Source organism: Sander vitreus, chromosome 1, assembly GCF_031162955.1.
Source record: "Sander vitreus isolate 19-12246 chromosome 1, sanVit1, whole genome shotgun sequence".
In the NCBI taxonomy this organism is placed as follows: Eukaryota; Metazoa; Chordata; class Actinopteri; order Perciformes; family Percidae; genus Sander; species Sander vitreus.
The window spans coordinates 20,410,460-20,426,826 of record NC_135855.1 but is presented as its reverse complement, the minus strand read 5'-3'; the positions used below and the strand labels follow the sequence as shown (position 1 = coordinate 20,426,826).

Here is a 16,367-nt window from a genome sequence, read left to right as displayed (position 1 = left end):
CAACAATAAACCATTTTGTCCACACTGAATACGGTGTTTGTGTTTACAAGCTCAGAATCATAAGGACAATTGGATGTCTTTTATTTTTCTGGTTCGACACCGAAGCTGATATGATAAATAAATAAGGAGGAACTCGAGCATTCAGTTACAACCATAGACTGTTAATATTAATTTTACAGTCAATGGTTACAACAAAGAAGCGGTTGTTTAGCTGTACTCGATCTCCCCCTAGTGGAGCAAACATGAATTTTGAATCTAAAAAATAAAAAAGAATAACAAATAAAACGATTAGGCTATTGCAGTGCCCAATTTCTCGTCCCATATATGAGGTAATGCATGGTAAACTAATCTTACGTCCTAATGAATGGGCTCCTTTTTTGTAGAACACCTTTGTTATATCACATGAAATATAGACAACTGGTGCTTGACTGACAACTAACCTTGACGCTTACTTAATATTAATAGTAAATATATAGCCTACTATACTATACTAGGTCTAGTCCACATGTATTTTCTTATTCTCTATAATCTGGCTAAAATATAGGATATTGCAACAATGGGGCTGTTTCTAACGATTCATGATTGAGTAATCTCTCAATCTCTTTTTTTTCTGGATAAATACATTAATCTACCGTTTTAGTCTGTAAAACATCATACAATATACTGAACAATTGGCCTCCTAGCATCCCGAAATCCAAAGTGATGTCTTCAAATGTCTTGCTTTGTGCGACCAGTCAAACCCTAGATTTAGGCTATTTACTAATAGTTTTATAGTATAGTTTTATTAAACTAGAGTACAATAAAAACAGCAATATGGGATGGTATGTAGTGGTGCTTTAATTCAAAGTATGGTTGAGTTGTAAGCAAACGTGTTATTATGATAAATAGCATTAACAAGGTAAACCTCACTCAGTAACAACAAAGCATGTGCTATTTTAGCTGTACTCGAGCTCCCCTTAGTGGACCACACGTGTACTTCAGGTCTAAATGAAAAACATCTCTCAGCATCCAGCACGTCTCTTAATACATCTGTGATCCATCACCGCTTTACAGTATCAAGTCTAATAATTTAGATGGACTAACTTTTATCTATGATTATTACACAGCTTGGTTGAATACTTGATTATGATTGGTCAATCATCCCTTGTTAACTTCCTCTCAGTTGATGCCATTCACATACACTGCAACAGGAAATCAACTTGGGTCCATTTAGAATATTTACATCTGTGAAAAGGTCGGTTACGTCTAATGTCAGCTTGTTAGCTGTTATCGTAAATATAATATACAGTGACTGTGGTGTACATATTGTAAAGGCCTCTGAGTAAATGTAATATATTGGCCATATAAACTTAGCTAATCAACTGTAACTTAACGTTAAACCATCGTTCTCTTAATACATCCATGTAAACCATAGACTGTAAATTTAGTGGACAAAGCTTCTGGGGTCTAGTTACGGTTCTGAGACAGAAGTCAATACGGATGTGCCTTAAACCTGCATTATATCAAAGATCCTTTATAGCCTACTAACCAATTTCTATCACGTCTCAATCGCTAGTTTCAAGTCTTCTTCAATACAGCAGGATGTTAATTTTTCAAAATTATAGTTCCGTTTACTTTAAAATAGACGATAATGCAGGGATGATTTAAGGGCGTGGCTTCACGCCAACCTGTCAATCATGATTCATTACAGAGGCTTAGCAATGCTAACCATGACACATGTACATTTGAATAGCCGTGGAAATGTTTGGGGATGTTGCTGTGTTTTTGTCTTGAATTTTGGCCCTCTCACTGTGTGTTTTCACTTCATCAAAGTTAATTGGGACATTTTCGTCGACTAGAAATTATGATAGAAATGCCTTATTCAGCGTTCTGCTAACCAAGCTAGCTAGCTATCGCTAGCGTTAGCTGGTAACATATGGAAATGTTTTACAACAAAAACATAGGGAGGCACCACTTAAAGGTCCCATGACATGCTCTTTGGATGCTTTTATATAGGCCTTAATGGTCCCCTAATACTGTATCTGAAGGCTCTTTCCCGAAATTCAGCCTTGGTGCAGAATTACAGCCACTAGAGCCAGTCCCACAATGAGCTTTCCTTAGGACGTGCCATTTCTGTGTCTGTAGCTATTGAGGAGGAGAGAGGGGGGGGCAAGGGCGAGAGTGGGGGTGTGGCCTTGACCAACTGCCACTTTGCTTGTTTGAAAGCCATGATGCCTCTCTCTCATGGATGGGCCAAATTCTCTGGGCGGGCAAAGCAGAGAAAGGGGAGGTAACCTTGCTCCTTATGAGCTCATAAGGAGCAAGATTCCAGATCAGCCCATCTGAGCTTTCATTTTCTCAAAGGCAGAGCAGGATACCCAGGGCTCTGTGAAAAAGTGAAAATGTTCATGCCATGGGACCTTTAACCACTAACGTTACAAACATTGACGTTGGCGGGACACCGATTACTTGTAGAAGTATAACAAACTGGCTCAGATATTAATGATAAAGCCCATTCAATAATTAAAGTGTTAGAAAAGGGGAGCTTTTGACTTGTTGGTGCATTGGCGGCTGGCTGGCTCTTGATGAAAAGTCAGGGGATCACCCGGGATCACCAAGTCATCATCTGCTGAGGAGGGATATGTTGTTGTTGAGATGTCTCACTCTGTTAACGTGTTGGACAACAACTGGGCCTACAGACCGACGGGTGATGCAAAAGGACATCATTCACATTATAAGGTAGGCAATCTAAGACAAGCTACAAAAGATTTGAATTACACATTTACAGTTTTTTAAGTGGCAGTGGTGCATTTAGGCTACTATTGTTTTGAGCTTTGAGGCACTATACTTTACTTGAGCGTTTCCACAGTTTATGGTTTCCAGACTCCAGTTATGCTTCTTCATAGGCTAGCCTACTCGAGGGAAATTGTACACCTACTTAGTTTCTAAATATCTACAATCTTAGTCTTGGGTTATGTGATATCACTCACAGAGGCCATTTTTTGTTGTTGCATAATGTAATTTTACTTTTAATATTTTGCTCATAATAGACTACCTCAGTACTTTTACTGAGGATCTGAGTAGGCTATGTCCTCCATCCCTGACAGTGAGCTGAAGTTAAAAGGGAATTTACATGTTTTAGTTTTTTTGCAATAATCTTCACTACCTTGTATATTATTCAGGGAGTCTGGTATTTGTTGCCAGGGCCTCCAGTAAGCCATAAAGAGAGCTTCAGTATCAGCAGAAAAACAGCAGCAGTGATTTTATTTAAAGACAATGTACACCAATTAAGACCGTCGTTGCTATTTGTTTAATCTGCTGAGTGGGGCATTTCTAACCAGGAAGGCCATCCGTCTCATTAACCCTGATAGTTGGTACAGTGTGGTTTGTGAGTTGTTGAGCTGGTCTGTTCAAACCCAAAGCTGTTCTGAGAGAAAGATTGTATGCTGGTAATAATGGTGATTTTTTAATGGAAAAAATATAATTGGAAGTGTTTGGTCCCATGCAGGACAATAAAGACTGAACTGAAGAGTACAGCTGGGCGATAGGGAGAAAATCAGCTATCACGATATTCTTGACCAAATACCTCGATATCGATATTGCAGCGATATTCTAAGGTTAACAATTGGTACTTTAACAAAATATATTCACACTTAGATTTTAGATAAATAATCATCAGTAATGTGGACATAATGTCTAAGTGGGGAAAAGGCAAATAATAGAACAGCTAGAACAGTTTGGTAAGTTCAGAAAAGTACATCACTTAATGTCACTGTATCACTGTCACTGTATGTATGTAATCACTGTAATGCAGCCTTTAAAAACAGTAAAAGACAACACTTATGTCATATTACAATATTACGATATCCAATAAATATATATATATATATATATATATATATATATATATATATATATATATATATATATATATATATATATATATATATATATATATATATTGGATATATTGCCCAGCCCTACTGAAGAGGCAAAAAGACAAGATGTCCAGCTGGAGGAGGATAAACACCAACCAGAGGGATCTCTCACAACCTGGCAACCCAAATAGGCTATTCTTTATAATGAGTTATAAACCATTACTTACAACTTATTAGAAAGTAATACCAATTTCTCGTTATGAAAAGTATGAAGTAATAATAGTTTACTTTCTTGTCACACACTATTATATTAGTAGGCCTAGGCTACAAGTGTGCAATATTGGAAAAGGCCACAAGATGTCATCATACTATTGAAGACTACTGTCAGTTCCTTGTGTTTCTATCATAGACTATATGGTTACTATAGGCCACATGCTAGGTTCAAATGTAGGCTACATACAACAAGTAAAGATCTAACAGAATAAAGTGATAACAGAACTGTGTAACATTGCCACATTGTAATCAAATATAGGCTACAGGCCTAAATTAAAATAGGTAAAGTTTACACACACACACACACACACACACACACACACACACACACACACACACACACACACACACACACACACACACACACACACACACACTATTTGGCCGACGAAAAAAAAGTCCCCATGCCACTCCCCTTTATATGTGCCTGGTCTTCTCGGGTAGCGCCAGGGAGCCCAGCAGGGTACAGTTTCAGTGAAGATTGGCCATAATGTAAATATGATCCATTCCCCATCTATTAATCTGAATCGGACCCGTTGATTTCAGTGTGTGATCGACCGATGCTTACATGTTGGAGTCTTCATCGACGCGACCTGATCAGAGCGGCATCCTCTCACGGTTTTTCCCCGCTTTCCTGAGAAGGTGAAGCCTTCAGAAAAAACACCGCTGGCCGCTATGAGACGAATAACGGGAAAGGCGAAGGATGAAACTTTGATAGAGCTACAGAACGCGACGGAATCACAGACTGCAGGTAGGCTTACTAAATAAAGATACACTCATTAACCTTTATCCTTTAACTGGGGTCATGAGGAGGTTTGTCAAATGCGTAATATTTGTCATCAAGACTCTTAGGCTACTTCTACTGCTTGTAGTAGCTGCTCTGGCAAAGAAGCACTCGGCTACATGGTTAGTAGCCTAATCCTTATCCCAAATAACTGATAATCCAATTAAAATACGATTTTGAAGAATATACCCTCATATCAAAATAAAAGCCTATAGAAAGCCATTATAGCAAACCATAACCTTGAAATAAATAGACCTACAGTAAGGTCGGTGTAAACGCTCTTAAAGTGTAAATCCTTATATTAAAGTGCATTGAGCAAAACATGACAGTTCAAAATCTGAGTGGTATTCTGTAAAATATGATTTGATTACTTGGTATGTGTGTTTTCCCTACATCTTAATTAAATTACTTTTTTAAGGTATGCTATTTTTAAGTTATATAGTATCTTGGTGTCAGTTTGACAGCTGTTCTCAGCACTGAGATGGCAAGCAAGCAATCATGTCATGCATGAACCAGAGGTTTGAAGGATCTTGACTACTTATCAGACATCTCAGTCAGGAGTTAAGGGCTGTCAAATCCCAATGAATGCTGTATAACTGATAAAACATCCATTAAAAAAAAGAAAGTACACAGACAAGTTTATTCTGACGTGTGAGACAAGTTACAGCAAGTTACAGAAAGTTACAGCAAGTTATCAGCGATCCCATGACAAGCCACAAGGCAAACAGATCCAAACTTGCTGGGTGTTTCTGGGAGAATTTAGTCTGTTTGTATGTCCCTTTAAACTGCCAGGTCTTTCCCAAATTGAGGCAGATTTGTAGGATCTGGGTAATTGAAGTCACCTGTCAGACGTCATCACTGTAAAATCTCAATAGATATTGTAGCAGAATATCCCAGAAGCATCTTCATGTCCATGTTTTTTCATTGTAAATTAATATAAGTTGCCAAAAGGGCAAACTGATCAGAAGTGAAGCATGTAAGTAAACAAAACAAATTTCCTCCTTTCTGACACCTTTTGAGCTTAATATGTGTGTCAATATCTACATGGATTGCCTTTCCCTGAGATAGTCAGGCTTCACTAACTCTGCGCTAAACAGCAAGTCACTTTCAGCCTGTGGTTTCAGACAGCGTGGTCACTAGAGTCCATCTGGAGGTTAGCAGTCTGGACAGTTTACCCAGTCGTAGTTTTGCTTTCAGCCATTAGGGTGATGGAATTAGCCATATGTATTGCATGTTTCCATATACTGTTATCATTGAGGACACCAAATGAGTAAACATGAATAGTTTCTACTTCCATTTAGCTCCATATGTCATAATAGAGGAGGGCTGTGGTCCTTTAAGTGCTACATTATGTCTCCCATAGCTTCCACAGCACAGCAGTTTGTGAAGATGGCATTGCCATAGTGGCTTTCTTAAGCAACACATCTGCCAAACTGAGAAGAATGCAGAGTTGGTTCTTGCATTCAACCTATATGCTAAAAGACAATTCATTATGTTTGTTTTACATAGCCAGAACAGGGATACAAATGGTTGTGTTATCCCTATTATTTGAAATGTCACACAGCTACAGTCAAATGGAAAGGAAATTGAGTGTTTACAAATGGAAAAAGCCACCTATGGCCACTTGTGGTTAAAGACTAATTGCCCTACCATAATGGAAAGCTCACTTAAAAAATTGAATTGCAGATGTATTAATCCAAAAACTTGTTTTCACGTCTGTGTCCGAGGAAGCAGATCAGTCTAATGTACCGTGATTAAGTAATGGCTTTAAGACAAAGTGCTACAACACTAGAGATGTTCCGTTACTGATACCAGTATCGGTATCGGCTCCGATACTGCCTAAAATGCTGGTATCGGTATCGGGAAGTACTGGAGTTTATGCACCGATCCGATACCACGTAATAAAGCCCTAAAGAAAATCTACGTTAAAGTAGTTTATTTATGTTCTTTTTCCTTTATAACTGACTGTCAAACTGCATAATAAAAGAAAGTTCTGTGGCATTCATGTTTCACAAAGAGTTTAACCTGAGCCAGACTGACAACAAAGATAAATAATATCACATCCATACAGGGATAGTAGTATACAGTTGTTAAAACAATAAAATATTTGACACACTGGTATCGGATCGGTACTCGGTATCGGCCGATACGCAAGTTCAGGGTATCAGAATCGGTATCGGGAAGCAAAAAATGGTATCGGACCATCTCTATACAACACTGATGTGATGTCTTCAATCTATATTCAAATGTGCAGTTTCATATTCAAAACTACAGTAGCCGAAGCCCTAATGTCTGTAGAAGTCCAGTAATTGTGCCATGTCAGATAGGTCAGGAGATATGGTTTCCAGCAGAAACTTGGGTTAGAAGCAAAGCACACATGGAGGATATTCTTAAGATACAATTCTGATACAAGAGCATGGCGTGTATTGACTGACCATATGTTTTGTCCCTTGCTTGTCCCCTTTCATTGGAAAAGTCTGGTGCTCTTGTGATAAGAGCAGTACTGCGTTTTAATGAAGATGACAGTTTTTTGTAGAATAACTGGTCTTAATGGACGATCAATTATAGAATACATCCAAATGCCCATTTAAGCATCATTAAGATGTAATATTTAAAGTGCATCTTAGAACTTTATAAGCAACTCATACATTACGATGTAGTGACAGCACTGTTATGAGTGTAACCCAAAGATAAAAAGTGAAATTACTGTATGAAAAGTCACTAAAAATTACTACTTGGAAACAATCGTATGTACTCTTGATGACTTCATTTAGAAATTCAATTGAGTAAATTTGTGATTTTATGAAGTCTTTTCTTTATATGTATAACGGTTATTAAAATCTGGAGCTACGTTATGTGATAATAACAAACAACCTGTTGCTCACTTCTATTGTAACCCTGCATATTTCTACCTAACAGCTGGATGAAATCAGATGCACTGCATCACTGAAGAATCATTAAAGGGAATTGAACAATAAAGATGATTTATTTCCCAGCATTCATGTTGAATCAACATGTGTTGAGTCAACACAATTAAATCCTGATCAGACCTTTTCCATTTGTATACCCAACACTCTTTACTATGTTAATCAGCGAGTTGATAATGAACACGCGTACCTGTTTATCTAGGGTGAGCTGTGGGTTAATAGAATGCTCTTGTTCTGCAAAGGCTTTATTCAGGCTCTTATCAGGGCAGACCTTCAGCCACATGTGAAAGAGGAAACAGAAAGAAGAGGAAGGGGTCTGTCCTCCCCTTAATAATAATAGTTATAATAATAATAATAATAATACATTTTATTTATATAGCGCTTTACATGGTACTTGAAGACACTTTATAATAAAACCAGCACATTGTAAACAGATGAAGCAATAAAACCAACAGATAAAACAAGCATATTAAAACAGTAAAATCAGTAACTAGCAGTAGATAATATGTAAGACTATTGTAGGTGGAAGGCTAATCTGAAGAGGTGTGTTTTGATGAGTAATTTGAATGTATCCAGGTCAGTACAGTCATGGATGTGTATGGGTAGAGAGTTCTGCAGGGAGGGGGCTGTGATGGTGAAAGCTCTGTCACCTCAGGTAGGGTGCGTGGTCCTGAGTGGTGGGGAGAGGAAGTTTACGTCAGAGGAGCGGAGGTTACGGGGAGGATTGTGGCGGTGGAGCAGGTCTGTGAGGTAGGATGGAGTCTGGTTATGGAGGGCTTTGTGGGTGAGGAGGAGCACTTTAAACTGGATGCGTTGGGGAACAGGGAGCCAGTGGAGATTCTGGAGGACAGGAGTGATGTGGTCGCGGGAGCAGGTGTTGGCGAAAGTTTTGGATGTATTGAAGTTTATTTAAGGCTTTTGCAGATAAAACATAGAGGATGCTGTTGCAGTAGTCAATTCTGGAAGTGATGAAGGCGTGAAAGGCGTGAAAGTTTCGGCACCAAAGAAGGTGAGTGATGGGCGGAGCAGGCAATGTTTTTGGAAGTGAAGAAGGCAGTTCTGGTTATTTGGTTGATGTGATTTTCAAAAGTAAGGTTGCTGTCGAAGTTGACTCTGAGGATACGAATGTGTGGGGATGAAGACAGGGTGGAGTTGTTAACAGGGAGATCGAAGTTGTGGGTGTTATTTGTGAGCGATTTCGGGCCATTGATAATCAAGTCGGATTTATTGTAATTGAGTTGGAGGAAGTTGGTTTGTATCCAGGTTTGAATATCAGTGAGGCAGTTGGTCAGGGTGGAGGATGTAGCTGCAGTGATGGATTTGGTGGAAATGTAGATCTGGACATCATCGGCGTAGCAGTGGAAGTGGAGACCATGTTTGCGTATATTTCCGAGTGGCAGGATGTAGGGGATGAACAGGAGAAGACCAAGCACCGAACCTTAGGGGACGCCTTGTGACCGAGGAGCATAGGTGCAGTTATTGATGTGGATGAACTGTTGTCTGTTGGTGAGAGTTGCAGTAGCTTTCCAGTCGGGACAGGAGGATGGAGTGGTTGATGTTGTTGAAGGCTGCAGTGAGGTCGAGCTTGATGAGAATGGTGAGGTAGCCAGAGTCAGAGGACAGGACGAGGTCATTGGTGACTTTGAGGAGGGCTGTTTCAGTGCTGTGTTGTGAGCGGAATCCAGATTGAAATGGTTCATGGTTATTGAAGGTGAGATGGGTTTTAATTTGAGCAGCGACAACACGTTCCAGGATTCTAGATAGGAAGGGGAGGTTGGAGATGGGTTGGAGGTTGGACCTGATGTCCTAGTTGAGACCAGGTTTCTTAAGGATGGGGGTGACAGCTGCAAGTTTGAGTAGTGTGTGGACTGATCCGGAACTGAGAGAGGAATTGATGATTTTAGTGATGAGCGGGGCGATGGATTGTAGACAGTTCTTGATGAAAGCTGATGGGATGGGAATAGGCAGCCAGAGCATTTGTTTAGAGCGGTGGGGACCTTGGTTGTGTGTTTGGAGTGTATTACCTCGATCACAGCTGAGCTTCCCAAACACTGATTTATAGACAGTCATGACTGATGTCCTACTGTACTACTGGATGAACACAACATGTACTGTGACATCATAAATAATTACAAAGCAGGTACTTGGTGTCATCTTCATTGGACTCAAAGCTTATCTGTAGTGGGTTGCCAAGTTATTTGCATCTATCAGGGACAGTCAGCCAATAATTCTTATTACATTTTTAAAACTCAAAGTGCTCTCAATAGTAATTACTCATGTTTTAACTGATTTACTTCCATTTAAGGGGCTCTCACTGTGCTCTCTGCAGCCATGGCAGATGAAGTCATCTTCTAGTCAGAGGTGAAACAAGGCCAAATAGTTGCTATGGAAACAGGCCCTTTGATGGAGGCATGATACTAAATAAGCCATGGAAAGCAACCAAGATTACAGTAGATAATATAAGTCAACTGATAGTACAGAATCAAGCATACTTACTCACCCTGTTGCCATCTCACATGAAAAATATCAAAAGCAAACAACCAGGCCAAAGGTGGCATATTGTGCAAGCAAGAGAGCAACTTTCTGTGTCCTAATCTGTGTTGACTCCTTGGCAACTCTTTTCCTCAAATGCCTTCCTCAACAGACTATCAAAGATATCAAACATGGCATTTTATTTTATGTTGTGTCTTATGCAGAGGTGAAAAGAGTGCTAGAATATTGTACTCAAGTAAAAGCACTGGTACTGGTACTCTACTCAAGTAAACATACTTTTGTACAAATTTACTTAAATAAAAAGTAAAGCTTAGGTCAGTTAAAATGTATTCTGAGTAAACATTACTGCGTTAACATTTCTTAAAGGACATGACCACTTATGTTAACTATGCTGAGGTACAATAATGCTAACCATAACCCATAAGGACCTGGATCCTTAATCTGATTGCATTGTTGTGCATTTGTACCGTTCGCTAAATATTAGGCCCGGATACGACCGCAGTTCCGCAGCTGTCCCACTAGCTGACGGCTGACTCTCTGCAGGTGAATGTAAACAATTACTTCTTCATCTGGAATGTCAGCAGAGTGCAGAGTGTCACGTCTATCAAGCTCTGCCCTCCTGCAGTGGCAGACACACCTGCATTGTACCCAACTTAATGTGACTTTTGTTTGTATTGTAATGGATGTGACTTAAAATGTAGCAAAGTGGTGATAAAAAGTCCTTAAGTAAAAGTAAAATTACAGATTTTTAGTACCGAAAAAAGACGTCTGTGTTACAGTAACAAGAGTAAATTGAATTTGTTACTTCCACCCCTGGTCTTATAAAGATAATACAGTATCCACCCTACCCTGCACAAAACCTTCTTGTGTAAGAGTTTGTGGTGTTTTGCACTTTTCAAGCTTTCCGGGGATTGTCAGGAAATCTCCCCTTTCGGACTACAATATCCTGATGATAAGAAAGGAAATTTGTATTTCTCATGACAATACAAGCAAGCATGTATTGCAATGTAAGCAATACTCATGCAAACACAAAAACACAACTCGCACTTTAAACGCACTACTTACTAAAAAGAAAAGAGGATATTTGTGTTACTTTGTCAATGGTTTCCTCTCCTCAGTGGTCGTGGCTCCTAGGGTTTATATGTGCTATTAGTTGGTATTGCTTGGTATTATTTTACAAAAAAAGTTTGATCAATTATTTTCACGTCAAGGACCATTTAGTAGCTGTTCTGGAGCTGTCAATCATATCACGGAATTCTCACGGAATATGAATAGACCTAGAGGTGAGAATAAAATTTGAATCTTATTACAGTTTTTGTTTTTAACTCATAGCAAACATGATTCCACAATTTTTATGCTTGATTTTTTTACTCTAATAACAAAATTCATAATTGACTTCATGAACTTTCCCTTTTGTATATAGTTAGCCGATTCGACAGGAAATGTGGGGGGAGAGATAGAGAGGATGTCTTGTAGAAGACCTAGCCCTGTTGGAGCTCAGGATGTTGTGGTTTTACTATACATACCATGCCTGCTAGAATATAACGACTCATTTCACTCGCATGTTTTGGTATGAAATTTAATATTTCAGTCTAGTGCTTTACTATTTCATATGTCAGTTCCTTCTACATTTGCCTAAATCACCTGAATAATCAAGACAGGCATTTGGCTTGTCTGAGACTGTAGAGTGGATGACTTTCACTGTGATGCATTAAATTTAGACCAGAGTGCTAATCTATATCACATCAATATTTAATATACATCTAAACGCAATCAAACTCCTGCTTAGAAGGAAGTTGTAGGACAGTCTGTGACATGTTTGTATCACTTCCCTTGAGAAAAGGTTTATGTTGTCATAATCCGGAGCTGTGGTTAGTTAGTCTGCACTTGTTGAAGTGCAAAGCAATGATCTGAGATGTATCTGTTTGAGAGGAGTGTGCAGGGCGGTCTAGCTGAGTGCCAGCCTCGTGGGAGAGCTACACAAGAGCTGTTAATGGTTTTTTTCCCGACGGTCGACACCCACCACAGCCTGCTTGAGTCAGAGTAAAACAAAATAAATATTTGATTTGTTATTGGATCAAATGCATTTTACCTATTGCATTATTTTCAGGTTATCATCACTGCTTGTATAGATGCTGTGCTACAGATGGAAACCCTGGTCTGATCAACACAAGAGATAAATGTTCTGTTGTTTTTTATTTTCGCTGCAGTGCTCAGAGTAAGAAGGCTCTGGGCACTGTTCTACACTGTGAGACTTTTTGATGAATTCTTGTTAATCAGAGTGTCTAAGCAATTTGTAAGCCTGCATATTCACCACCCACAGTTTAACACTAACCTGTGTCTATCTGTCTGTCCTTTAAAGATGGTCCTGCAGTGTTGACCGCATTCAGGATAAACCTGCACTCAGGTACGGGCAGATCAAAGGCTTTATGTGATGCCTGCCTGTCTGTCTGTCCATCCTCTCATTGTGTCTCATTGAAGTCTCCTGATGAATTGACCATATTTTCTGTTTCTGTTCTTTAAATTCTGCTTTCTGGTTAGTCTGCTAATCAGACCCAGCTGTCTGTGTGTTTCTGTCTGCTCTTCAGCCTCCATCTCAGCTTCTGATTGTATCTGCAGAGCCTGGCTGCTGGTAGCTGAGTGTGCTGTGTCCTGTGTTCATGGCTGGAGCGTCCAAGCTGCACTGATGCATTCACTCATTGAGTTGAATGTTCACACGGAATTCAGGTCAATTAGGGCTTTGCGATTTGACAATGTATACCGTGAGGAGAAATACATTTTTCAATGACCAGATAATTGGCTAAACTTTTAATACTGTGAGCACTATCTCTTTATTAATATCTATCCATATTGTTGCATTTAGGTGTAATCTACAACTGAATTATATTTTGTAATTTTGATCTTCAAAGTAAATAGTAACTTCATCTGTCATATAAAAACTACTAAAATGAAATGAAGTAGAAGTATAAACTATAGGAAAAAATGGAAGTGCTCACAAGTACCTCACAATTGTACTACAGTACTACTTAGTTACCTTCCACCACTGCTGGTGTACATGTGCTTTTAGCCTTCACTAAAAGTGGCCGCTCACTTCTGCCATTTACAAATGCTGGCATGTAAAATAAAACTGTGGAGCACTATATGTGTGTCTCAACTGGGTGTTGCGCGTGAATATAGAGGAAGATTTTCTGTTTCTGGAGATTTTCTGCAATCTGGAAACTTCATCAGGTTGTAGTGAAATAGATTTTTGGCATGATTCGGCTGAGGAATAATGGATTTGCTTTCTCTTTCTGCATTATCACCATATGCCTCTGGAAACTGACATATTGGCATGAGTGACATCCTATTCTGATATACTGTAGGCCACTGATTTCTTTAATTATTAAGGGTGTCTCACCATACATCTGGCCCCCCTTCCTCACTGGTCTTCAGTGCTCTGGCTAGCAGCAATTATGGACCTGTTTTATTTTTCTATGGACCTGAGAGTGGAGCTTGACCTGTACCAGGGATTGAAAGTCAGCCTCTGCTGTTTCAATTTTAACCATTATTTTTAAAAGCTGTCTCGGTGAGTCCCCCATCTTTGTTATATCTTTGTAAAACGTTTCTATATCCCATCACATCAAAAGCAAAGAGAAAAGTTCATATCACTCATATCGGGGCTTTTTCATTAGCTTATGGATTTCTGTCGCTGCCATATCAGGGAGCAGTGCTCTTCAGCAGCTGACCATTTGGGACTATATGTGGTGATTTAAAATGTCACTTTGATTTAGTGCCCCCCAGAGGTTACTGGCATATATTTTGGCAATCTGCTGTTGGGCTAGCCTGACAAGCCTCACTCACCATTGACGGTGCTCAATCCGAGTGGCGGGATAAACAGTTGTCTTTCAAATTCCCTCTGCACGCAATAGGATAGTGCTACAACCAGGCAGAGCAACGAAGAAGGTAGCGAAGCTAGTTGATAGATTAAACTTTTGCCGTATCCGGTCGGCAAAACTCTGAACACATCTTCCTTTTTTAAGAATGATTTCAGTGCCGTTCTTTGTTCTTTTCTCAAAGAAAAGTTTAACTCCAAGTCTTCCAGAAGACCGCTGTTCCCAGCAGCAGCAGCCATAAGCCTGCCTACCGACTATACACCATGTGATTGGCCTGACCAGAGTTTGGTTTTTCTAGCTCGCAAGCCAACGGAGAGTGCCTAGACCCCCCCTGGCTGCAAAATAAATTTGCTGCCACTAGGGTGCGTCTAGATTTCTAGGTTACTGTTGGGCATATTCACAGGAGAATATCTCAGCTATACTGTAAATATACAGCAACTGAAGAATAATTGGGTTGCTTGGGTGGAAAGTGTGTAAGTTAATTTGTGCCCTCAAAAGCCATGGTTGCCAAGGTAATTTTGCATGAATGAATAATTGTAATGTGATCATACAGTAGTTGTTTTGAACGTATATGCCCATTTGTGCCACTGTGGTGTAGTCTACATTGCTGCTCAGTTCTACAAAAGTCAGGCTACTCTGTGAATATGACCCCTCCATATACTGTATTTGTCTCTCTGTGGAAGTTGATATAACACACTGTTAGAACTTTGCTTCTGTTTGCTCAAGCCAGGCTGTGATAACTGGCTGTGCACTGTTAAGTAAGACCAAGATTAAAGAGAAAGTCGGCTCCATAGTCAACGATGCTTCCAGCGAGCCCACTGGAAAAACTTTATTTTGTCGTTAGCCCTTTGTACACCTCAGGGATTCCTCGGTCTAAAAGGTGGCATATTTTCATTCCTTCCTTGTGAGTGTCCAGCCCTATAATTGAGCTTCCACATGGAAACACCACAGTCCCTCTCTTATTGGCTCACAATGCTGTCCGTCACATTATTGTGTCTAATCAGAGGCAGCTGGGTTAAAGCTGAAGGAAGCTGGAGATCTTTGTGTCCTTTTGTGTGCTGAATGTGTTTCATTAGGCGGAGGTAAGACTTCTGGTACAGCAGCAACACCAACCCCGGGCCCCTCCCCCTCACTGATGTCATCATGCACGTTCTAACCTCCCCCACAGGAAGTGCCGCTTTCCCACCATTCTGGAATAATAGGGGAGCAGGCAGCGAGCAGAGCAATGCTACATGAGCAAATTCCTTCTGCCAGAGTGGAGGGGGAGAGAAGCACTCCAGGAATGTTGTGTGTCATTGTATTAGAGATGAAGAGGAGTGTGTGTGTGTGTGTGTGTGTGTGTGTGTGTGTGTGTGTGTGTGTGTGTGTGTGTGTGTGTGTGTGCGTGTGTGCGTGTGCGTGTGCGTGCGTGTGCGTGCGTGCGTGTGTGCCGCCGCTGCCTTTGTGGTTCTCATCTATCTCTCAGCTCCTATTTACCTATGAGGCAAGAGTCTGTATCTGCTGATGTTGCCAGGCGACAGTCAGATGTTTGTTAGGCCCTTGTTAAATTAAGTTTGTCTGAGATTCATGCGTGGCCATAACAATTATTGGCCGGCTCATTGCCCTTAAAGGGATAGTTTGAGCGAACCTTATTATTATGTAAACCATGTATCCTGTATGGATAAAAACAGCTTAATGTAGTTTAGCTAAATTACTTAATGTCGGTGGAATAAGTAGAGAAGAATATCCACTCCATTGCTTTAACACTGTACAGTGTACTTGTTAGGCTACCGTGAATGTTTTAACGAAGTAGATGTGAAATTCTAACAATCACTTTATTTTTAAGGCTATTGTTTTCCCGCGTTGGGTGTGGGTGCATGTAAACAGGATGGTGGAACTGATGACTAAAAAGTCAACTTTTTCTTGGTACATTGCTACATGTAGTTTAGTTTTAGGTTGACCAGCCATAAGTCTCTGGGTCTGTGGTATTTACCCCTGTTTGAGTTTAGACGCTATTGATCATACAGCCTTCCACTGACTGAGCTCATTGACATGAGCCATTAACACACCTTCAAACTGAAGGCAAAGACATATATAAAAAAAATACCAAAAAAACAGAACTAACCTTTTATAAGACACATGCATGACAAGGGTCAGAGGAAGAATGTATATAACATGACAA

At 39.9% G+C, this 16,367-nt stretch overlaps 1 protein-coding gene across 3 annotated transcripts in view; it reads left to right on the top strand.

Moving 5' to 3' along the window:
* Nucleotides 1–4,546: 4,546 nt before the first annotated feature.
* The window catches only part of ano5b (anoctamin 5b), a 29,470-nt gene continuing 17,649 nt past the window's right edge, over nt 4,547–16,367 (top strand). The window contains exons 1-2 of one of the 3 annotated variants that reach the window (XM_078247451.1): nt 4,547–4,881; nt 12,697–12,741. In XM_078247451.1, coding sequence (XP_078103577.1) covers nt 4,806–4,881; nt 12,697–12,741 — 121 coding nt within the window. In that variant the 5' untranslated portion in view covers nt 4,547–4,805. Of the gene's footprint in view, nt 4,882–12,696; nt 12,742–12,969; nt 13,062–16,367 lie in introns of those variants that run through there. The other 2 variants (XM_078247458.1, XM_078247466.1) reach the window with 2 other exon arrangements.